The sequence below is a fragment of the Balaenoptera borealis genome, assembly GCF_965194805.1.
Source record: "Balaenoptera borealis genome assembly, chromosome: 11".
Lineage (NCBI taxonomy): Eukaryota > Metazoa > Chordata > Mammalia > Artiodactyla > Balaenopteridae > Balaenoptera > Balaenoptera borealis.
In genome coordinates, this window is record NC_138868.1 from 46,180,245 (window position 1) to 46,204,699 (window position 24,455).

The 24,455-nt window shown below is 47.5% G+C and overlaps 1 protein-coding gene, 1 long non-coding RNA gene and 1 pseudogene across 10 annotated transcripts in view; 1 reads left to right on the forward strand and 2 right to left on the reverse strand.

Annotated features, from left to right (window-relative positions):
• AMPD3 (adenosine monophosphate deaminase 3) overlaps positions 1–14,614 on the reverse strand; it is a 42,838-nt gene extending 28,224 nt beyond the window's left edge. For 2 of the 8 annotated variants that reach the window (XR_014231405.1, XM_082341493.1), the window contains exons 1-2: positions 7,877–7,997; positions 3,490–3,715 (exon numbers count right to left, since the gene is read on the reverse strand). Coding sequence is in view for 7 of the 8 variants with exons in the window: in XM_082341493.1 (XP_082197619.1) it covers positions 3,490–3,715; positions 7,877–7,901 (251 nt within the window). In the remaining variant the exon portion in view is untranslated. Of the gene's footprint in view, positions 1–3,489; positions 3,716–7,876; positions 7,998–8,807; positions 9,143–13,670; positions 13,942–14,005; positions 14,360–14,385; positions 14,409–14,466 lie in introns of those variants that run through there. The other 6 variants (XM_082341492.1, XM_082341491.1, XM_082341490.1 and 3 more) reach the window with 6 other exon arrangements.
• The window catches only part of LOC309605602 (large ribosomal subunit protein eL42 pseudogene), a 621,562-nt pseudogene that overhangs the window by 300,437 nt on the left and 296,670 nt on the right, over positions 1–24,455 (reverse strand). The window lies entirely within an intron of this gene.
• On the forward strand, positions 11,366–17,628 carry LOC309605629. Its single transcript, XR_014231454.1, has 2 exons — positions 11,366–13,237; positions 14,620–17,628. It is a non-coding gene; the product is annotated as an uncharacterized lncRNA (long non-coding RNA).

Consider the following 24,455-nt stretch of genomic DNA (forward strand, 5'->3'; position numbering starts at 1 on the left):
GAGACCCTGGGAAAGAATCCACTTCCAAGCTCATGCAGGTGGTTGGCAGAATTCATCTCCATGTGGGCCTAGACTGAGGCCCAGGTTCCTCGCTGGCTATTGGGCAGGGGTCGCCCTCTGATTCTTGTATGTAGCGCCCTCCATCTTCAAAGCCCAGCACAGCGCCTGGCTCTGGCGGGAAGGCTCCGTATTACCATTTATCTTCCAGGATGTCAGGGAGCAGCCAGAGACAAAGAGGAAGCTGCAGAGAGGGTTCCTCCTGCAAACGGTGCGCGTCTGAATATTCGCATAACGGTGCCTCTACTGAACAGAGAGGCTGAAAGATAAAGCTGGGGGTGCACAGCTCCAGAGGATACTGGGACATCTGACAGGCAGTCTAGGGACCAAGCTGTCCTCTGGCAGAAAAGAACCCAGTGGGCAGCAGGGAGCCATGGTCCAGCTTTTCCCTCCATTTCATTCAGAAGCCGGCGATTATACCCTGGGGAGCAGCCCCCAGTGTCATTCCAGTGTCTTCACGTGCAACCAAGGACCCCAGCCCTGACTGGAGATGGGATAGCCTCGTGGTTAAAGTGTGGGGTTCTACCTTCGAAAGACGTGGATTTTAGTCTCTGCCCTGTCACTTACTGGCTATGTGTCCTAATCAGCAAAATCGAGATAAGAATATCCACTTGATAAGCTTCATGTGGGACTTAAAGAATGAAAGTAAACTGCACAGGCCAGCACTTAGCCCACAGTAAGCAGTAGCTGCTGTTGCTGCCCGTCTCTGCCGCAGGAAGCTAGACAAATAGTTAACATCTCCATGGGGCTTACTGTGATCCAGGCACTGCCCTAAACCTTTTGCATATGTTAAGTCCCTCATTCCTCACAACACCCCAAGAAAGTAGCTCTTTATCATATCTACTTTTTACAGATGATGAAAAACTGGGGCACAGAAAGGTTTCCTAATGGGCCCAAGGTCACAGAGTGTACCAGGGAGTGGTAGAACACAGTGGCCCAGAGAGCCGTGGCCACCCTGAGGTAGTATCTGTGGTGGCAGTGGAGAAACAGGATGTCCTTCTTCTGCCACACATCCACTGCTCACCAACACAGGCTAAGTCCTGGGCTGGATCCTGGGGATCCAGTGGGAGCCAGATAAAGTCCTCAAGGAGCTTCCAGTCAAAAGGGGCAGACAGATGCAAACCAAGATCATCACAACCTAACAAGTAGGGAAGGAGCAAAATTTCTGGAGATGAGCTTGCAGAGGAATTTCTGAAAACCACAGAGCATCGTTTGGACTTAGAGTAAGAAGGCTTCTATTTTGCCATTAGCCTGGGCATTGATAAGAAGAGAAGACTCTCTTTTGCAGACGTCAGGCCCAGTGTCGCTCTGTAATGGAAACTGGCCTCAGAAACCTATTCCTAGTAATACGAAATGCCAGGACTCCTTCTCACTGTTAAGGGTCCAAAATGCTCAATTCTTAAGACACAGAACGCCCTGCAGACCATTCAGTTCATAAAGTCAGCCCTCTGTTCAGTCAGTGCAGTGTGGACCAGGGTCTCCACCATCAGGCTCTTCTTTACCCTCCAGGGATGACCTGTCCCCACCTCACTCAGCACAAGGCTGGCGCTCAGAGCTGGCCGATGGCACCAACGACCCCTTCACTTCACAGCCCCTCAGAGGAAGGAAAGCACTTATTTTTTGGATGATGAACCTCTGTTCTTGCCTTCATACAAGTACTTGACTTTTTACTACTTTCCAAAAAAAGTTAAGGAAATACTGAAATTCTGTCCTACCAAGAAAGGAAAGGACTTGCCTTTTAAAATAAGGCAGGACCTTAGGCAGGACCTGATGATGCACTAGGTTGCAGAGAAGGCTCAAGTTCTACCACGTTAGCTATTGGGGTCTGCAGTACGCCAGCCAGCCAGGCACCCAGCTACAGCCCTGCCAGACACGTTCTCAAAGCTTTTTAGTCTTTAATTCTGCTCTCCCAGGTGAGATAAGCTAAAAGGGTGAGGGCTCCCCAATGCACTTGGACAAAGAGCCAAACTATTGGGTTGGATAAAAAGTTTATTCAGGTTTTTCCATAACATCTCACAGAAAAACCCGAACAAACTTTTTAACCAACCCAATACTTATCAGGGAGCACAGACCAATCTGATCTGGGCCCTGCCTACCCCTCCAGCCGGAGGTCATGGCGCTTCCCCCTTAACCACACCTCTACCCAACATGGGCCTCCTTGAAGATCCCTGAGGGCCTCTGTCCTGGGCTGCTCCACCTGTAAGACTCTCACCCAGCTCTACCCAGAGCTAGCTCCTTTACGCCCCTGCATCAGCTACAATGTCACCTCCTAGGAAAGACCTTCCCTAAGTACCCAGTCTGAAAAGGGACTCTCCCTTCTCCATGCGTCAGCTGGCTGCTGGCTAGGTTTGGCCAGTGGCAACCAGTGGGGGAAACCGGAACATGCCAGAAGGATTAAAGCCAGGTATCCCTGCCTCTATCTCTGCCTTGGGAGGCATCTCTGCAGCTGTTGCCTCTCCCCCTAGGCTCCATTTTCCACTGACAAGGCCACCGCAGTTCCAACTTCTCTACCGCAGGCTCCCGCAACACCACCTCTCTCCACTGTCGCTCTGCCTGGGGTGGTAGCTGCTTCCTACTGTGTCTAATCTCTGGGCTGCCTCTCTCTCCACTGCTTGCCTCCTCGGTTCTCTACCCCCTGTAACCAATGCCCTGCATGAAAATCCTATTTCCATTACTCAAGTAGTTTCTGCTTTTCTGGTTAGACACTGACTAACACAGCACTTATCATAACTTGTCATTTTTTCAATTAAGTAGTCCAGTCACTTAATTACTGTCTAGACCGACTGTAAGCTCTACAGAGCAGGAACTATATCTATCTTGTTCACTAATGCATCCCCAGTGCCCAGCACAACACCTGGCAAATAGTGAGCTGAGTTAATTAACAATGCAAAGTACATATACATTGTTAATTAACAATGCAAAGTACATATACATTGTTAATTAACAATGCAAAGTACATATACATTGTTAATTAACAATGCAAAGTACATATACATTGTTAATTAACAATGCAAAGTACATATACATTGTTAATTAACAATGCAAAGTACATATACATTGTTAATTAACAATGCAAAGTACATATACATTGTTAATTAACAATGCAAAGTGATGAAAAGAAGTAAAACTGATGTTTCCCAAGAAATCCTCAAATTTTCAGAAAGAAAGCGGAAATGTCATTTGGAAACGGTGTGTATTTGTGCACATGATTTGTTATTAAATCATCAGTAGAGAAAGTGGGTTTTGATCTTTTCAACCAAACAAAGGCACCAAGACACACTTCAGTGAATAAGTGGTGAGTGAAGCAGTCTTGGTTCAGAAATAAACTCAGTTCCCAGGACAGCCAAGTTCACACGAAGCGTCTCATCCAGGACACACGCCCACAGCCTGCCTGGGTCTGAACAACCCCACACACAAGTCAGGGGGACAAACCTTTTCGCCGTCTCCACAGACTTCTGCTCCGCCAGCTCCTTCTGCAGCTCCCTCTCCTTGGCCTCCTTCTGCCCGATGGGGCAGTCCTCGGGGACGGTGAAGAGGGACAGGGCATCTTTGCTGTCCTCTTCTCGGAGCACTTTAGCGAACACCTTCTCGGCCAGGAGCCGGACTTGCTCGTCCACCTCGGAGATGTTCAGCTTGGGGAACTGGCGCGGCATCTCGACTGGCAGAAAAAGAACCAGCGTGAGCCTTCAGGAATTACTGGACCACCTGAGTCACTGGTGCATGGCAGGAGAAGATACCGAAAAAAGGGCCAGGTGCCCCAGTCCTTGTGGTCAGCTGTCTACTTAGGGACTCCCCAGACCAAACCCAGCAGGCCAATGTTTAAAACTAGCTCCATAAGTGATTGGATGTGAAGGGTGTAGGTCCAGTTACATCTCACGAGAAAGCCAACGTTCAGAAGTGAAAGGATGAACTGTCCCACCAAGTCTACTTCTGTTTTCCTGAACCCAGGGAATCCTTAGCGTGTGGGCAGCCCCGCACCCCCCGCCTTGGTTTCCACGACGTAGCAGGAAGCGGAGAGTTCAGAAGCCCCCTCCTGCAGGCTATGAGGAGGCCGTGCCAGGTACTACGACGTCCAGACTTGCTCCCCACTGCACAGAGGGGAAGACCAAAGACCAAAGGGCTTAATGATTAGCATAAGGTCCCAGGAGATCCACAGCTACATTCCTCACCACATAAAATGAGGCCTTTTGCTGAAATGAAATCATAATTCCACCATCTCCCAAACCCTCTGGAACTTCTAACAAGACAGCAAATAAAATAAAGGTTTGGGGACAGGGAGACTCTTTACCTCTCACAACCCAACTGAAAACTCACTTCCTCAAAGAAGCTCACCCTTACCCTCCTCTGCACGCTGGTTCCTCACTGTCAGTAGCTGGTCTAAATCACCTGGTTGGCTCCTTTCTTTCCTGTCTTTCTGCCTGCCTGTCTTTCAACACTTACATAGCCCATAGTAAGTACACTCTGCCAAGCCCTATAAATTTACTAGCTCAGTTAATTCCCATTTTACAGGTGAGAGAATGAAGGCACAGAGAGCTAACTTGCCCAGGGTCACACCTCTAATAAGTGGGCAGAGACCTGAGCTGTTCTCAGTCTCCGGCTCCCCTGTCCCTTTCCTCTCTAAGCCTCTGCTGAGGGATTTGAACGCAGGCACCTGGTTCCTGCATCTGTCCTTCTAAACCACTACTCTGTGCTGCTTCTCTCTGCCTATTTGGGGGTCAGGGCAAGTCTCCTCACTGTCCCTCACACTTATGGAACAGACCAATACTGCATCCTCTCCACAAGCCACCTTCACCAGGAGCGGCTCTGGAAGAGGCGTTTCCTGTCCATCCAGTTTAAGGAGGGTTTAAAGCTTGGTGCTTTGTGACCATCTAGAGGGGTGGGATAGGGAGGGTGGGAGGGAGGGAGATGCAAGAGGGAAGAGATATGGGAACATATGTATATGTATAACTGATTCACTTTGTTATAAAGCAGAAACTAACACACCATTGTAAAGCAATTATACTCCAATAAAGATGTTTAAAAAAAAAAAAAAAAAAAAAGAGAGACGTGGCTTTGTCAGCCCGACGGAGGAGGATGAAGGCGAGACAGTGCCCAGTTGCTGCCTGGCAGGGAGAGGAAGCAATTACAAGGGAGGAGGGACTCACTGAACAACCTTGGGGCAGTCCTTCTCTCGGCCTCACAGTGTTCTCACCTGTGAGATAAGGGGATTAGGCTACGTGATCTCCAAGGCCCTCTCAGTTCTAGGTACCAGGGAGGTTTCTGGTGCCTGGGGAGCCGTGCTGCTCTGGTCTTCTCTGCAGCACGTGGGTCTAATTCTTGACACAGACAGGAATGAAGCAAGCAGGCTGGTAACGGGCAGGCACAGTACCCCTGTGGGCCCCTAGACTGTGAAACCAATTTCCTCCTTCCCCCCCCCCACCCCGCCCCCAGGGCCAGGCCTTTCCTGGGCCTCCTTCACCCTCAGGGGCCTGAGTGGGAGGGAGCTGGGAGGAGAGAGGCAGCCCAGCACGCAACTGCTGGTCTGTGGCAGCAGAGACCAAGACTGCAAAGGCCTATCCTGCAAAGATGAAGAGGAACAGCTGACTGTGGAGATTTCCACATCCTGATAGCAGAGAGAAGGGGAAGCTGGAAACTATCAGAGCAGAGGCCAGAGAAGAAGGTGACAGAAGAAAGAAATGGAGAGAAAGACAAACAGCTAGACCCAGGAGGAGCTATTAGGGCAGAACAAAGCTGGGCCCCCAGCCCTCAACTCCAAGGCCCTGGGCAAGTGCAGCATTCCAAAACCTCACATGCATCTCAGAAGCAGACCTCCAAAGGGCCCCAGGCAAGAGGCAGCAAATGCCATAAACCATTCAAGCACCTGACAGAGTAAACCCGCTTCTAGAAATTGTTTCTAAGAAAAGAATCTGAAGGAAGGAAAAAGCACAAACATGTTTACCTGCACTCTTTATATAAATAGCTTTAAAATGTCCAAATGAGAGCATACTCACTTGAAAAAAAACATTAAGCAACCAAAATTATAACTATGAGGACAGTGCAATCACATAAAAAATACCTTGTGAGGACTTCCCTGGTGGCGCAGTGGTTAAGAATCCGCCTGCCAATGCAGGGGACACGGGTTCGAGCCCTGGTCCGGGAAGATCCCACATGCCGCGGAGCAACTAAGCCTGTGTGCCACAACTACTGAGCCTGTGCTCTAGAGCTCCCGAGCCACAACTACTGAAGCCCACGCGCCTAGAGCCCATGCTCCACAACAAGAGAAGCCACCGCAATGAGAAGCCCGCACACCACAAGGAAGAGTAGCCTCTGCTCGCTGCAACTAGAGGAAGCCCGCGTGCAGCAATGAAGACCCAACGTAGCCAAAAATAAATAAATAAGTTAATTAATTAAAAAAAAAATTACCGTGGGAGATAACAGCAAATGAAAAAATTAATACATGAAACTGTACCGGTGCTTTGATTACAATGATAGGAAAACGCATCCCCTCATGAGCGAGAGCTGCAAGAGACACACACTCAAATGACCAGATGGTAGGATCACCTGTGTGAGAGGCAATATCTGATTTTGATCATTAATGCTATTGTAATGTCATTTGCACAAAACAAGATAGAAAGAAAATGAATAGACTTAAAAATTATAAAAAGAGAAAAATAGGAAAACTAATCAAACCTTTACATCCCAGATATTGGCAATCAGGGTCCTCTCCCACCTAACCCACACCAGAGAGAGGCTGGTCCAAAGGGAATTCCACCACTGAGACCCATCTCTGCATTAGTTCTTGCCTCAGACGGAAGCTGCCCACCACCACCTTCCTACGCCCCCCACAAACACACACAGGCCTGACCCAGCCACACCCCACTAGGTACCCTCAGAAACGGGCACCGGGGGGGGTCCTTTGGGTCTGAGGGCTCTTATGCCAGATCCTGCCATGTTTTTCCATGAAGCATTTTTAGTTTGCTCAAGTCAACTAAACACACTTTACAGGATGCATCTTTCTACAAAAGATCTTCCTTTTTCTTTAGCTCAAATAGCTTTAATCAGTCTTCTCCAAACTTGGTCCCACCAGAAGTCAATACCTGTTGCTATGAAACAGGTCCTGTGGTCAATTATTAGGGGGACACTGCATTCCACAGCCTCTTCACCCCAGATTCACAGGGCACACCAAAGACTTGAGGATCACAGAGTACCATCTCCCCATAGACCCCTTTTTGTCAGAATCCATACGAATCTCCTACAGAACTACTACCAATGTCTTAAATAACGGGTGAAGACTCCATTCCGTGCCTTAGTATTGACCAAGTAACCCAGCTGGGGTGCTAGGCTAAGTCAGTGGGCCTTAGGAGCCTTCTGGACATTTGCTGTCTCTTGCACATCCTTGGCAGACAGCTCCCACCTGCCAACCCCTCCTTCCAGAGCTTGCCTCTCTTCTCAGACCCAGAGACCCCTGCCAGGCCAGGCATGCAGAAGAAAGGCCACCATACACATGCCCAGCAGAGCTTCAGCTCCAGCTGCCAGTTCAAGCCTGGCTTTCAACCACTTGTCAGCTGAAGCCAGCAGGCTTAGGAGGCTCAACTGTGAATTCCCCCGCATTGCCTGGTGATACAGCTTATGTCGTTGTTACATATAATACAGTACCCTCCAAGTGTCCCGAAGTCAGAAAGCTGTAAGATACCACCAATTTCAACAAACAGGAACGTTTTCATAGCATCATGACCCCTCCAGAAAGGCAGCACAGTGCCTCTTAAAATCCCCTCCTTGTACAAATGATGCTGTTCCTTGCTCTTGCCAGACTTCCACAGTTAGAACCCATGACACAGACCTGAGCCTGGCACTGGAGTCTCCATGGCTGATCCTGAGGACGCCACCCAGGTGACTCACTTCGGCCAAGGGCTGCGTGCTGCCGGGAGGCTGAGCTGAGTCAGTGTAAGTGCAGCTAGCTGGGTTCTGCCTGCTGCTGGGGTGGGAGGTCTCTGCTTTGCATATCTGTGAGCAGCCCTCAGCAAGAGCAGGAAAAGTCTGGGCTGGAAATTCTTCCGTGAATGTGAAATGGAAGTGGAAAATTTCCAAGAGTCCTACAGGGCCCAGGTAATGCTAGTTATCATGGCTGCTGTGTCCAGAATGCAGCGTCCTGGCCCCGTTCACAGCCCTCTTCGGAGCAGGAAACTAAAGCAACTGCTGCCCAATGCAATAGTGCGTTCAGCCTTCCTGACAAACCACAGACGATAAGCCACAGCCTCCCTCGAACGTCCAGACCCCTCCTGAAAGCTGAGCACTAACTGCCAATACCATCACCTGTGCTGCTTCCGTTTTGAACCCCACCTCGGGCTTGGCCTGGTGACCATCTTACCAAGGGAAGTCGTCTATACACACAGAGCCTGCCCTGGTCCCCTCAGAGGGCCCCCCAAACCGTCCTGAGGGCACCCCAGGACTGGCTGGGGGGAGCTCTGGGCCAGTTGCCAATATGAGCCTCTCTCCACCCCCTCTAAAAGAGGGAAGGGCCAGGAACTGGAAAGGACAGAGACTCAGGGGGAGGGGACCTCTCAGCGCAGGAGCAGACAAGGATGAAAAGACGGGCGTGCCCTGTCTCATTCCTTCCCTTTTTCCCTGAAAAGAGCTGCACATCACAGGTGACAGGGCGGCCTGACCAGCTCTGCCAGAGCACACATGCCTGCCCACCCATCCACACCCGGGGAAGCAGTGCCTCCCGCCTGACCCACCCAAGCCCTCCTGCCCCAGCCTCCCCTTCTTACTGCCGCTCTCGGCTCCCACGTGGGCCTCCAGCTCGCAGGAGCCTCCTGAGCGCCGGCTGGACGCGGCCACCCAGCCACCACAGCTGCCGCTCTCCCTGCCTCAAGTGACCCGCGGAGCAGTCAGGGTGGGTCACAACAGCATCACGGGTCGCAAAGCTCCACTCTTCATCTGCCGTTTAGGAGAAGGACGGTCCTCTGTGGGGAAGCTCACAGCAGACACACAGCTTCCCCGGGACTTAGACCAACAGCATGGGTCTGGGAAATAACCATGAGCAAAAGGGTTATTTCTGTGGTGCTGTCGAAATCCTGAGGAGAAGCGCCCAGAAAGGATGGGGCCAGTTGTTTACCGGGAGGCTGGCTCCAGCCCTGACCTGGGCCTGAGTCACCTCCTCACGTCCAATCATGAGGTTGTACCTTCCTGAGCCCACATAATAATTCCTATGCGTACAGAGCAGGATTACAGGGCTGACACACGATCCCCAGGCCGCTGCTGGGGTTTAGCTACCCAGAGATTATGACCCCCCTGTCCTCACAGCTGTTTCATAAACAGTGCAACCGGCAGGCTACAAGCAACCTAGAGGGAGAGTAATGTGTATTCATTAAATAATTAAATGACCTTAAAACGGAAAAAAAAAAAAAAAAATCAGAGCCCTTAGTACTATCCTGCCAGAGGGAGGAGAGGCGAATGATTCCTTCTGCTAGTGTGTTTGGGGGGCGGGGTGGGGGGCGGGTAGGATGGGGCTGCCATGGGAGCATCCTAGCCCATGCATCTGAGAACCGACGTGGACCCAGCACATCCAAGGAATCTTATTCTGCACGTTTAACCAGACCGTGGATACCCTTGGTCTAAACGAGCATTTTCCAAAGTGTAGTCTGTACAACATAAAAATGTCAGAAGGCTTGGACAGTACTGCATACTACAGTCCTTTATGGGGATTCACACACAATTCCTACTAGCAGGTCCTAAACAACTGAGAAGTCCTCCAGTCAAGAAAGCTGCTTAACTTTGTTCAACCCAACACACTTATTTGACCCTCCCACCATTGTCACCATAGGGAAAAATACCCATTAATATCCTGGGCATAGGCTTCGGAAAATGCCTTCCACTTTGAGCCTTCCAGCCTAGAGAAAGCTGCCTTCCTGGGCCCCAGTGACCAGTGTGAGATCTACTCCATCATGTCCAGACAGAGATGGGCAGCAGACCCACTAAGATGACACAGGTTGGGACAATGGCCAAGGGTCCCGCTGTAGGGATACAAGACCCTCCAGAACAGTTTAAGAGGAAACTGTGGCTCTGTTTTGGGAGGGCAACCTTTGCTCAGGACCTAACAATTCCACCTTGAGCCTAACCTGTCTCTGCTCCTCGTGGCCCAGAAGTCCCCCTGGATGGAGAAGCACTGGTCCCAAACGCAAAGCCTTTTCCCTTTTGAAGGAACGTTAAGACAATCTATCATACTACTGAATGGAAGAAAATATTGCTAATGATATAACCGATAAGGGGCTACTATCCAAAATATCAATATAAACAGCTCATAAACTCAACATCAAAAACACAAACAACCTGATTAAAAAATGGACAGAAGACCTGAATAGACATTTTTACAAAGAAGACATACAGATGGCCAACAGGCACATGAAAAGATCCTCAATATCATTAATCAGAGAAATGCAAATTAAAATCACAATGAGATATCACCTCCCACCTGTCAGAACGGCTGTCATCAAAAAGACCACCACAAATAACAAATGCTGGCGAGGATGTGGAGAAAAGGGAACCCTCGTACACTGTTGGTGGGAATGTAAATTTGTGCAGCCACTGTGGAAAATGGTATGGCAGTTTCTCAAAAAGCTAAACACAGAACTACCATATGACCCAGCAATTCCACTCCTGGGTATATATCTGAAAAAATGAAAACACTAATTCGAAAAGATAGATGCACCCCAACGTTCATAGCAGCATTATTTACAATTGCCAAGATATGGAAGCAACCTAAATGTCCATCAACAGATGAATGGATAGAGAAGATGTGGCACATATATACAATGGAATACTTCTCAGCCATAAGAAAAAATGAAATTTTGCCATTTGCAACAACATGGATGGACTTGGAGGGTATTATGCTAAATGAAATAAGTCAGACAGAAAAAGACAAATACTGTATAATATTATTTATATGTGGAATCTAAAAAATACAAATGAATATAACAAAAAGGAAACAGACTCACAGATATATAGGACAAACTAGTGAATACCAGTAGGGAGAGGGAAGTGGGAGGGGCAAGATACGGGTAGGGGATTTAGAGGTACAAACTATTATGTATAAAATAAATAAGCTACAAGGACATATGGTACAACACAGGGAATACAGCCAATAACTTATAATAACTATAAATGGAGTATAACCTTTAAAAATTATGAATCACTATATTGCATACCTGTAACTTATATAATATTGTACATCAACTATATCTCAATTTTTTAAAATAGACTTTAAAAAAAAAAGACAATCTATGATAACCAGACCCAGGCCTGCACCTCCCACCCAGGAGACCAGACTGCATTCACTGTTATCACTTAAGTGTCCCTTACAAAACCCCAACAAACTGGAAAGGCTGGAATCAAATTATGACTCATCCAAAAAGATACGACTCTCCCCTCCCCAAAAGGATGCTGTGGGGTTGCCTATAGGGGCCCATTTTCCTTCTCATTTCTGAGGTGTGCATGACTCAAAGAGGGGTTGGGCAAAGGGGCTTTGCCCACTATATATCACCTCCATGACAGACCTTGCCTACCTCATTCACTATTGTATCCCCATGCCTGGAATATAGCAGGTATCAAGAAATACTTGTTGAATGAATGAACGCATAACATAATGAATGAGTCAATGAGCTAAGTGGTGAATCTATCTATGCCAGTGTCAAGAGTCAGTTCGGTGTGTGGTTAAGAATATGGATTCAAGCCAGACTACCCAGGTTGGACTCCTGCCCCACCACTAAGTTGCATGACCTTGGGCAAGTTACTAATTTCTCTGGCTCAGTTTTATTCCCTCTAAAATGGGGATAATAACAGTGCCAGCCTCATAGGTTGCCATGACAATTAAATTAGTTAGCATGTGTAAAGTGCATAGAATAGTACCTGGCACATAATATGTGCTTTATAAGTATTATCTCTTGACTCATTATCATCCTGATACCAGGTGCGAGAAAGTCCAGCTGGGAAAATGAACATGACCTTTCATGTAGACACCGAATCCTTTCACTCAACGTTATTTACTGAACACTATTATGTGACAAGTACTGTCTCAACTCCTATTTGGGTGCAAGGAGAAGGCAACCATGTTCAAATGTGAAACCAGATCAGGAAAAAGAGCCTTCTCCTTTTTGAGTGATACTTCTTGCTGACTTTGCATGGCCAGCACCCCAGCCTTGAGCCCATCCTCTTGGGCCCTAGCCCCTCCTAGATCAGAGTCCAAAGCCATGATCTCCTGTCCTAGATATGCAGCAGCACACAGAAGAAATAAAGGATTAATATTTGGGGGGAAAAACCAGGGAGGCCAATGAGTAGCTTTCAGGGAGAGAAGATCTTCTCCCTGCTTAACCCTAAGGCTACATTTTATCTGCCCATGATATTTTCAAAACCAGGGATTAATTTCAAAGCCATTTGAAGAGTGATTCACCTAGTGAGAGGACAAGGAAAACAGGCCTCATCTCTCCAAGAGCTTCCTGACCTTGCCGAGAGCCGCTCACTCCTTACTGAGGATCTCCAAAGAGCCAAGGTTGGGCTGAGGGTGGGGCTCAGAGGTCCCAGAGTCTCCCAGCAAACCACCCATGTAAGTCCCATGATTCTTAGACAGTGCAGCCCGGAACCGGCATCTTCAGAGTAAGCCGGCCCCTCAGAGTTGCCACCAGAGTTGCAGCCAGGTCAGGCTAACTACTCCAAACCTGCTGCTAACACTCCAGAAGGTGAGTGCTGACAGGGGCTCTGTGTGCCTGGCCCTATGGCTTGACTACCACTCAACACTGATGCTTCACAGCCAGGGGAGGAATTTCTCCCATGAGGGTTCCAGCTGCAGCCAACTCCCCCCTAAAGATGGCCAAATGTTGGTCACCACATCCAGGGGGACAGCCAACAAGGGCTCAGGACCATGCTGGAATTCCTACTAGTGCTTCCAGCTTTCTTCACTCAGCTCCTTTGCTAATTTGTCATCACCAAGCTTCCAGCCACATACAAGGACCTAACAGTTAGTGTAAGTGACACTCTAGTTAGCAAGCCTCTCCTACTCCAGGGCCTCTCAGAACTCACCCCAGAGGCCTCTGCCAGCCAAGTCAAGCAGTTCCACTGGCAAAGCAGCTACCAGGAAGTTCAAGGGCACAAAGCAGACTGCCAGATGCAGTACACCTACCTCCCTTGCCAGGAAAGAGCCAAAGAGGTAAGGATGAAGGCCTCCAATGACCCCATCACTCTGCCATCCTGTCCATCCCCCTGCCTCCAGGTGGAAGTCCTCAGCCCTTGGTATCTGGCCAGTCCTCAAGCACTAGAAAGTGGTCCGGGCGCTTAAGTGGCGGCAAGTCCCGGGTCCCGTAATTTCTCTAAACCTTTCGAATCCAGTGTCGGTCGCCAGGGAGCCGAGATGTGGCGGGCTCACCTGAGGCCTCTGGAGTCCAGGCCATCGCAGGGACTGGGACAGGAGCACAGGCCAGGGCCCAGGCAGGGGACGAGCCCGGGATCGGAGCCGCCGCCTTAGCGGGCAGGGAAGCCCAGGGCCGAGATTCCGACCCCGGGGCGCTCGACTCCCACTGTGGGCCGCCGGGGGCCGCGAGCCGTGGGTCCAAGGTCAGCAGCGCAGCGTCGCGCGCACTCACCGGCTTCAGGGGACAGGGCCATGCAGTGGGTCGAAGGGGGCGGCCCGCAGTCTGGAGCGCAGGTGGCGGCGCGGGGCAGGGCGCACAGCAAGCACCGCAGAAGGGCTGCCCCGCCCTGCCGCCGGCCCGCGGAGCCCGGGCCAGGCCTCACCCCACGGCGGGCGCTGGGCGGGAGCCGGCGGTGCGCCCCGCGCCAGGGGCAGGGGCCGGCGGTCCCAGGGCGCGGTGCTGCGGCACGCCAGCCCGGAGTTCCTGGGCCGCCGGGCGGGAGGAAAAGAGCCGCTTCCGCAGGGGAGAATCCCGGGGTTCTCGCACCGCCCCAGCCGGTGACCTACCTGGGCGCGGAGCAGAGGAGGGGCGAGGAGCCAGCGGCAGAGGGGCGCGGGCCGAGCCGCCGCCGCGGAGGTCTGCCCTGTCCGCCGCCCACCCACCCGGCCGGGCCGCCGCTACCTGAAGCGCAGGGCCGCGCGGCCAACAGGAAAGGAAACTTGAGAGCGCCCGGGGCGCGGCTGCCGCCGCCCTGTCCCTCGGCCGGAAGCGCGCCCGCCGCAGCCGGGGGTCAGGTCCAGCCCGGCTCCTCGGACCTCGCCTCCGCGGTCACCCCCGGGCCCCAAAGCGCTCCTCACGATGTTCGGATCTTCCCAAACCTCCCCCCGTGCCGGGACTTGTCCCAAGGAGAGATTCTGGGGTCAGCGCCCCCAAACAGGTGACTTACTCCCTGGAGCTGAACTGACACTCTCTCTTCTCCAACCCTGTGCTCTGGCTTACACAGCCGCCCCTCCAAGTCCGGACTGACCTCTTAGTTGCCGAAGCCAGTGGGTGCTTTGTAGCCTCCGCTAGTCGCTTCTCCCCAGCCTTTGAACCTGCTGAGCACACCTTCCTTCCTGCAATCCTTGGAGTACAGTTTCCAGAGTCAGTGCCTGCAACCACCACCCCTTTCTCTCTCCAGATTTTCTACACACCTTAATGACTGCAGCTTCTCAGCCTCCAGGGCCTGGCTTTTCATTGTGGTGGTGTTCTCTGGGGTTCCACCGCTGGGCTGCCTGCCCCTTCTGGGGATCTCACCCACTCCCATGTTAAAACCTCCTGCCTGCTAATGACTCTGGAATCTCCTCGCCAGCCCAGAATGCTCCAGAGCTGCAGATGGCGTATCCAACCAACTGGACACATCTCCACTAGAGGTTCCTAGGCCCGAGGAAATGTGTCCAAACTCAAACTCCTAATTTCCTTCCAGGACAGTGCCAGAACCTGCTCCCGTTGCTGTGTTTCTGTAACCAAGCAGGACCCTATAAGGCCTTCTAGGGCCAGCCTCCTCCCACCCTCCCTGTCCTCCACCTGCCTCTTGTTTGTAGAAAAACTTGAGCATCCTAGGCCTTTCCTGAGTTCCAAATTTAATCAGAGAAGTGAGAAAATGCAGAAGCAAAGGAAAACAGTCAAGTAAGACAAAAATAATAATAGTTTAGCTATAAAACAAAGTCAAGGACCTTTAGTTCCTCTTCGAGGGCTATAGATAATATTCTGAGCCAAATGCTTGAGCTGTTTTGCAGATACTGAAACCTCCATCAGGTGCAAGGCATTAACTGCATGCTGATCAACAAGCACATAGGCCCCAGACAATTGGAACCAGAAGGTTGATGATGTTGACTCCCAATTATCTCACCACCCATCAGAAGAATGTCCAGGAACTGATCACCCACCCTGTTACCCTCTCCCTGTCTTTAAAAACCCTTCCCTGAAATCCATCGAGGAGTTCCGGGTCTTTTGAGCTTTAGCCGCCAGTACTCCTTGCTTGGCCTTGCAACAAATGCTGCACTTTCCTTCACCACAACCCGGTGTCAGTAGTTTGTCAAGTGGACCCAAATTTCATTAGGTAACATTTCCAGCCTTCTGGGTGACAGCACCACCACCCACTCCCCCAAGCCACACTTGAGAGCTACCCTCGACTCCTTCTCCCTTTCATATCTCACACCAGTTAGTCACCAAGGGGGAAACGAAACTATTCATTAGTGTCCTGATGGTGCCAACTGCTTTCACATTGTCTCATTCGTGCACCAAGTTTTATTCCTTCTATGTCCTAGCCTGATATTTACAATTTATTTGTAAGTTATATGCACATGTAACTATATAAATACATTATGTATTATAAGGCACGCTAAAAGTCATTACAGGATTTGGTAAAGATGAAACAATAATCTTAAATTATTTCAATTTTAATGAATGGTACATTATACCTTTTCCCCTTCACTTTAAAGTTATTAGCAAAAATCTGTTTGAGAGCAACATGATTAAAAATGATTTCAATCTTAGTTTAATATTTTATGAGACTAGAAATTACGCTTTTAAGTTCAGTTAATGTCAATACTTAGTCCTAATGGCTGTTAGTTGCAAAACAAAACCAAAAACCTCACCAAGATAAATACACCCAAATAAAAAAGTTCTGGGTCTTCCCTGGCGGCCCAGTGGTGAAGACTTCGCCTTCCAATGCAGGGGGGGGGGGGGTGTGGGTTCCATCCCAGGTGTGGGAGCTAAGATCCCACATGCCTCCAGGCCAAAAAACCAAAACATAAAACAGAAGCAATATTGTAACAAATTCATAAAGACTTTAAAAATGGTCCACATAAAAAAAAAAGTTCTTTCACTACACTTATTAAATCACAATTCTCACTGCTTAAATCCCATCTACCAATTTTGCAAATGTGAAATTCCCCCAGAAAACTCTTCTTTGTCCATGAAGCCCACATTCCCAATGATGTTTTTGTTATCAAGCAAAGGTTCACTGCCTGATGTGCATAGGAGCCAATAATATGGCACTGATTTTGAGGGAGAAAAAGCTTTAATGCGAGGTTGACCAGCAAGGAGACAGGAAGCAAAGCTCTCAAATCTGTCTCCTTGGTCCAGGGTTGGGGTGAAATTTAAGAGGTTAGGGGAATTTCAAACTTGGAAGCTGATTGGATAGTCTTGAATCAGAACATATAAACTACTCATGCTACTGGAAGCCAGATTTTCCTTATTGAAGGACTTCTCCCTTTGCTTTGTTAAGAGTTCCAGTGGCAACCTTTTGATTCTTTGAGTTCTGTAGACTGAAGATTCTCGGTTGGGGGTCATCCTGAAGAGATGGCTCCCACCTTGCACTGCTGTTTCTGTAAAATAACTCAAGGTTTGATTAATCAACCTATTTAGGGAGGCAAAACCAGTTTAAGCTGGGGCTGTTTCAACAACCTATTTAAGGAGGCAAAACCAGTTTAAGCTGCTCAGTGTTTTATGAGCAGTTTCATTTTCATCAGTTGTTCCTGCAGATATTTTTAACAATGGGATTTTTTTTTAACTCCAGAAACTCTTTATTTGGAAGAATGTAATATAGGTTTAAAAAGTGTACTTCTTAATTTTGAGGACAGTGGCTATGACAGTCTATATAGTTGAAACTGACACACTTCATTTTGGCATTAAAATCACATGATAATGGAAACAGTTACAGCATCAATTTTCAAAGTGATTTCCCCATAACATGATTATTTTAAAGCACAGTTACATTCATTGCTAAAATATCACCTATACCTGAAGGGATACCTTGTGTGACTCATATGGAGTCCCTCCCTGCCCCCAACCCCAGTTTTGTATTCCAGTCTGGGTAGCCACTGCATTGGTGGTTACTCTTACACATAAAAACCACAGCGTGGGGCTTCCCTGTGGCGCAGTGGTTGGGAATCTGCCTGCCAATGTAGGGGACACGGGTTCGAGCCCTGGTCTGGGAAGATCCCACATGCCGCGGAACAGCTGGGCCCGTGAGCCACAACTACTGAGCCTGCGCGTCTGGAGCCTGTGCTCCGCAACAAGAGGGGCCGCGATAGTGAGAGGCCCGCGCACCGCGGTGAAGAATGGCCCCGGCTTGCCACAACTGGAGAAAGCCCTCGCACAGAAACGAAGACCCAACACAGCCATTAATTAATTAATTAATTAATTTTTTTAAAAAAACTAGCTGTTTATCCTCAAGCAACCACTCTCTTTAAAAAAAAAAAAAGAAAAAACCACAGCATGTTATACTAGATATATCATTCACATTATAAACACATCTTTTCTTTAGTAGATCACAAGAAGTATTTCTTTATGAATGCCATCACTGAAAAGACTTAAAGTAAAACATATTAGCAACTGGCATCCAACCATAAGCCAACTTCCACAACACATAATATGTTCTAAACCGTTTTTCCAAATCTTCAACGATGTTTTCTGTGTGTCTTTCAACAGAATGCATTTTTATGTGTTGCCATCTTCTCTCTGTACCAATTCAGTCACTTTAATCATGGCAAATAGAACAGTGGGTTTTTTCCAATATATTGACTGACATTTTGCCTTTTACTATTAAATAAAAGAGATTTTACTCAAAAGAGATTTCTAAACATGTTTATTACATTTAATAATAGTTCACAAAAATACACAACTAAGTATCACATGACTTGGAAAAAAATCATAGAGATTTGTCTTCATGCTCTGGGTGTATAGAATGTACATATCTTGCTGGTCATGATGGCCTATTTATATAATTATTAGCTAGTACCTCAAAGTGCAATATCCCCCTAGGCTGGTTGTTAACTATAGTGATGTAAATCCATATTTTGAGTGGTCTTTTTTTCTACATTTGAGCTTTTTTCTGGTAGACTTCCGTATCAGAGATATCATCATAATGGATCTCATATGAATAGCAGGAAATTGTTAGCTCTGCCATTTTTCTGAGTTTTCTTTTGCTTGCACTGTTCATATTACAGTGTCCCTTCCAAGACCCCCGCAGATACTAAAATCCATGGATACTCAAGTCTCTTATATAAAATGGCATAGTATCTGCATATAACCTATGTACATCCTCCTGTATACTTTAAATCATCTCTAGATTACTTATAATACCTAATACAATATATAAATAAATACTATGTAAATAGTTGCCAGGCACACTGCAAATTCAAGTTCTGCTTTTTGGAACGTTCTGGAATTTAAAAAAATATATATTTTCCATCCTCAGTTGGTTGAATCTGCAGATGCAGAACCCGTGGATACAGAGGGCCAACTGTGTTTTCAATCTATGGATTTCTTTGCAGGAATCGTTTCAAGCTACTTGTCCCTTTTGTGAGAATTAGTTAAATGCTAGTTAGATGATATAATCTGTCTACCACCTGGGCTACAAGTAATTCGTAATACCTTGTGATCCACTTGAAGATAACTGGAACAGTGAGGGTGCCACTGTCACCCCTCCCCTATGTAGTAGAATTCCCTCTCTTCCCTGAGGACACTTCTTCTATGACACATGACATGGACACCTGACAAAAATGTCGAGTAAGGGTGACTTAATCCATACAGTAAATATTGGTAAATTTATTTTTACACTAAAACATAAATACAAACATACCTCATTTTATTGTGCTCTGCTTTATTGCACTTAGCAAATATTGTGTTTTTGACAAATTGAAGGTTTGCGGCAGCCTTGCATCCAGCAAGTCGGTGAGAACACCAACTAGTAGCAGCCAACACAGCCGTCCCCCGCCCCACTCCCATCCCCCAGCAGCACCACCAGTCTCTTCTCCATGCTTCTGCCACCAGGGGCAGACATCCTGAGTCCTTTCTCCTCCTCTCCTCCAATCTGCCCTTCCCTCCAATCATTCAGACCTGAACGCTTTGGAGAGCCCTGGGCCCAGAGCTGTGGGTTACCTCCACGGGTGCTCTGACACTGGCGGATGGGGATTATTTGAGCATTTTCGGAAGCCCAGAGGTGTTTGGGGTCTGCGCTTCATCCCCCCAACCCCTACTAACACCCTCCTCTGGGTAATTGTTCCACAACGCACACACGCACATCCAAGATGGGCATGGCAGCCTCCAAATAACCAATTCATCTGTCTCCTTTTACTGTCTCCTGAACTACAGAAGCCAAAAATCTCACCCAGGAGACAATAAGAAGGGGGTTCTGCTTCTGAGAGTGTTTTAGCAGAGTCTCAGCAAATACATTCAATTTTCAAACCAAAGTGCCCCCGGGCCTTCTACTAACTCAGTGAACTGAAATCATAGCATATGGTCTGGAAACGGGGCAAAAATAGGTCCAGGAGTATGTAGTGGCTGGAAAATGAGTGCTCCGGGCATGGAAGGACATTGCGGCCCCCACTGATGCTGTAGCATACAGCCTTCGTCCCACCTGCCTCCCCACTCCAGCTGGAGGTTCAATTCCCACCCCCCCCAGGAATTTTTTTTTTTTTTTGGTGCACCACACGCCGGATGTCAGTTCCCTGACCAGAGATTGAACCCGGGCCGTGGCAGTGAAAGCCCAGAATCCTAACCACTAGGCCACCAGGGAACTCCCTCCTCCCCTACAATTTTTAACTCCTGTGGGGTCAATCATCCCTAAGCAAGCTGGAGTCTGACAGCAGGTCCCCTTACAGTTAACAGCCGATTCCTTCTTTCTGAAATGGGTTTCTAGAAAGGAGAGAGACAAACCCGAGCACTTTGAAAATTAGCGTGAGTGCGAGCTAGCCCCTAGACCCAGAGCACGTTCACTCAGGATTGGAAATGGAGCTGTTGTGACAGGAAGTGGGGAGATGTCTTGTCCCCATGTCTGGGCCCGGAGTGGGGCTGGTGTGGAGTCTTGGGGTGCCTGGGGACCTTGGGCTTAGAGTCCCCCAGTCACTCCTCTCTGGACTGGAGTGAAGAGGGTCAGTGAGTGGGGATTTGAGGCTTGGGGCCCACAGCACATGACCACAGAACACCCTCTCAGTAGTCAGGGAGATGTTCCCCAGGACACACACCTGTCTGCTTGTGGGCACACGGTCTCTGTATTTAAATTGAAGTCTGGGAATTAGCAACCCCCTTCCCCATCTAAGAATGGCCTGTTGTCTCTGCCTTCCCTTCAGGACTCTGCACAAGATAATGCTTGGCTGTAGCTCCAGCTCACCCCCAGCTCATTCCCATAACTTGAATTTGTGTGGTTTTCATACTCTCCAAACTCTACCATCAGCCTAACCATTATACCATCAGCCTAACCATTATACCATCTGGTGAGACTCTGCGGTTGGACTCCTATAGATGGGAATCACAGCCTCAAACACCTTGCACGTTTAACTCATTGTCTGAATGCCCCAAATCATCTGTGCATAACTCCCTTAATCTCTTCCTCTATACTTTGAAATTCAGGTGTCAATTTCTAACATGACTATAGCCCTCCAGAATTACTTGGGAAGGGGGAGAAGGAGGTGGGTAGAGTAGAGCCTCACATGAGGCAGTGACCTCTGTCTCCTGGAGATGCAGTCTTCCCCCATTGCCGCCTACACACACACACACACACACACACACACACAGGCACACACACATTCCCCTTAGGCCATACTCATTCCCAAGATCCCTCCTGGCTGCAGCTTCTAGCACTCCTAGTCCCAGGCCATCCTCTTCCCAATCCCTGAATCCCTGATTCAGAACAGCCCACCCAACCATTTAATGAACAATAAGGTCAAAGGCTGAACCAAAAGCAAGAGCCTGTAGCTGTCCTATCCCACAGTGTCTGCTTCCCAGTTGAGAGTCAGACTCCAGAAGGCTGACCACCATCAGTGTGACAGTACCATCAACACCCAATCCATCCTCAGCTCTGTGGATTCTACCAGGGACATCTGGAGGAATGGGAGCAGCTTAAATTGTATCCAAGAGAAGCACAGGCATTTTTCCAGTTCCTGAATTTCTATTATTTAAGAATGAGCCTAACTATGATCTCACGGAGGATAATGACACCTCTGGGTGAGGGAGGAGGACTCTGCATAAGATTTTGATTTGGGAAATCAAAAATCAGAAAATTGTGATGATTGCACAACATTGTGAATGTAATTGATGCCACTGAATTGTACACGTAGAATTGTTCATGTTACAATAGCAAATTTTATGTTCTATATGTTTTACTACAATAAAAAATTGTTAAAAGAACCAAAAATATTGAATTTTTTAAAAAACTGTTATTTCACAACTCCACTGTTTCTTTGCACCATTAACTGTGAAAAGGCCCAGGGCAAATGGCTCTTTATCAACTATCTGACTATCCCCAAACCTTCAGGCAAAGTGGTTTCAGAGGTGCCCTGAGGGAACAAAGAAGGAAGAGTCATGTTCCATGCTGGAAAGACCCAGGAAAGAAAGGAGAGTGGCTGTCAGAGGAGACGGGATCCGCACATAAAAAGGAATAAGAACCCAAAGGTCACTATGAAACAGAAGCTCCACCCAGAAAGCCTCAGAAATCTTGGAGAGAACACTGTATGAGCCCCAAACAGTTCAGGGTGGGCAAAAGTTCCTATGGCTCATGATTTGTCTAAAGGGTGAGTCTCTGAGAAAGAGAAACAAAGCAGTTGGAAGTCACTGATATCTATCACCTGTCAACTGTTCCCAAAAGGTAAGCCCCAGTCCTTGACCCATCTGCATAGTTCATCTACAATCACATTCCAGACAATCCCCACTTGAGCCAGATCAACTTCCAGTGACATATGGCAAAGTTCAGATCCTTTCTAAATAAACATTGCAAAAGCTTGTGGTTTATCAATAATTGAGTATTCTCAAATGTATTATTTGGAATTAGATTCAGCTGAGGATAACAGAGACCTAAAATAACAATGAGATAAATAAGAGAAATATTTTTTTCTCTTTCTTTCTGTAAATAGTCCAGAGTTGGGAATTATGGGCACTTCATAAATCCTCTGACTCTTCCCAGCCACCACCCTACCTGCCCTCAAGTGTGGTCTCATCCTTGTGGGAATTAGCAGTCCCCCTTCCTTTGCTAAGAAAAGCCTACAGATAGATCTTCAGCCATTACTTCCATGTTTCATGAAGCAAGAGGGAGGAAGGACCATATAGTGGTTCTATTTTTCATCTTTTGAGGAACCTCCATACTATTTTTACAGCAAATGCACCATTTTGCATTACCACCAACAGTGTATACAAGGGTTCTAATTTCTCCACATCCTTACAACACCCATTGTCTTCTGTTTTCTTGATAATAGCTATCCTAACAGGTAGGAAGTAATATCTCACTGTGGTTTTTATTTGCATTTCCCTGATGGTTAATGATGTTGAGCATATTTTCATTTACCTGTTGGCCATCTGTCTGTCTTCTTCAAAGAAATGTTGATTCAAGTGTTTGGCCCATTTTTAAGTTGGGTTATTAGTTTTTTTGCTATTGAGTTGTATTACCATATGATCCAGCAACCCCACTTCTGCATAGTTATCCAAAAGAATTGAAATCAGGATCTCAAAGAGATATTAGCACTCCACATTCCCTGCAGCACTATTCACAGTAGTCAAGATGAAGATGCAATCTAAATGTCCATTGATGGATGAATGGACAAAGAGAATGTGATATGTCTATACAATAAAGAATATTCAGCCTTAAGAAAGAAAGAAATCCTGCAATATGTGACAACACAGATGAATCTTAGGACATGATGCTAAGTGAAATATGCCAGTCACTGAAAGACAATTACTGCATCGATTCCACTTATATGATTCTTTTCCATTATAGATTATTACAAGATATTGAATATAGTGCCCTGTGCTATACAATAGGTCCCAAATGTCTTTTAATGAAGCCACCATATCATATTTCCACTTATTCCGCATTGGCCACACTGAGCAGTTCTGTAACATCCAAATATAACTCCCATAGATTTTGTGATTAACTTGATTACACCAGGCCTAAAATCTCACATCAAAGAAAGCAGGGAAAAATACAACACTGTGCAGTTTAGATATCCTCGCCACCTTAGAACTTCTCCAAGTTGGTGTCAGTGCACCATGATATTTGCATAATCATAGCAACCACTCCGAGATCCAAGGATCTAAGTTAAGGATAAACCTTTTGGCAATTTCAGGGAAATCAAAGGAGTTGTCTTTCGTGCTGTGAGGGCAGGACTCTATCTGACTGAAGGATTCTATCTGACTACCCTTCCTCATGAAGTCCTAATGTCAGCAGTTACCATGCTGGTATCTGGTGTTACATGCTCCCACCCTGCTACTGTGGTGTCAGAAAAAGGTCTTTTCACAGAGCAATGCAGGGAATATAGGCCCAAGATTAGCAGAACTATATACTGTGGTTCACCTGCTCTTTTTTTTTTTTAACATCTTTATTGGAATATAATTGCTTTACAATGGCGTGTTAGTTTCTGCTGTATAACAAAGTGAATCAGCTATACATATACATATATCCCCATATCTCCTCCCTCTTGCATCTCCCTCCCACCCTCCCTATCCCACCTCTCTAGATGGTCACAAAACACCGAGCTGATCTCCCTGTGCTATGCAGCTGCTTCCCACTAGCTATCTATTTTACTTTTGGTAATGTATATATGTCTATGCCACTCTCTCACTTCGTCCCAGCTTATCCCTCCCCCTCCCCGTGTCCTCAAGTCCATTCTCTACGTCTGCGTCTTTATTGGTTCACCTGCTCTTACTTGGGAAGCCAATCTTGACATGCTCTAAAAGTCCTTTGAGCAGTCATCCATGAAATATCTATTGAGTATCTAGCAGGTGTCAGGCTCTAGGTCCTAGAGCAACAACGGTCAGCAGAACACTTCTTGCCTTCATGGAGGTTACAGCTATTTAGCAAGACAGGACATTAATCAAATGACTGCCTGAACACATAACTTCAACAGTGATAGTGCTGGAAAGAAAAGTACAAGAGCTGTAACAGAGCACAACAAGAAAAACTGACCTCCTTCCAGGTTCCACACCTGGGAAACAGCATGTGCAAAGGCCCTGGGAGAATTTAGGGGAACAATACCTGAG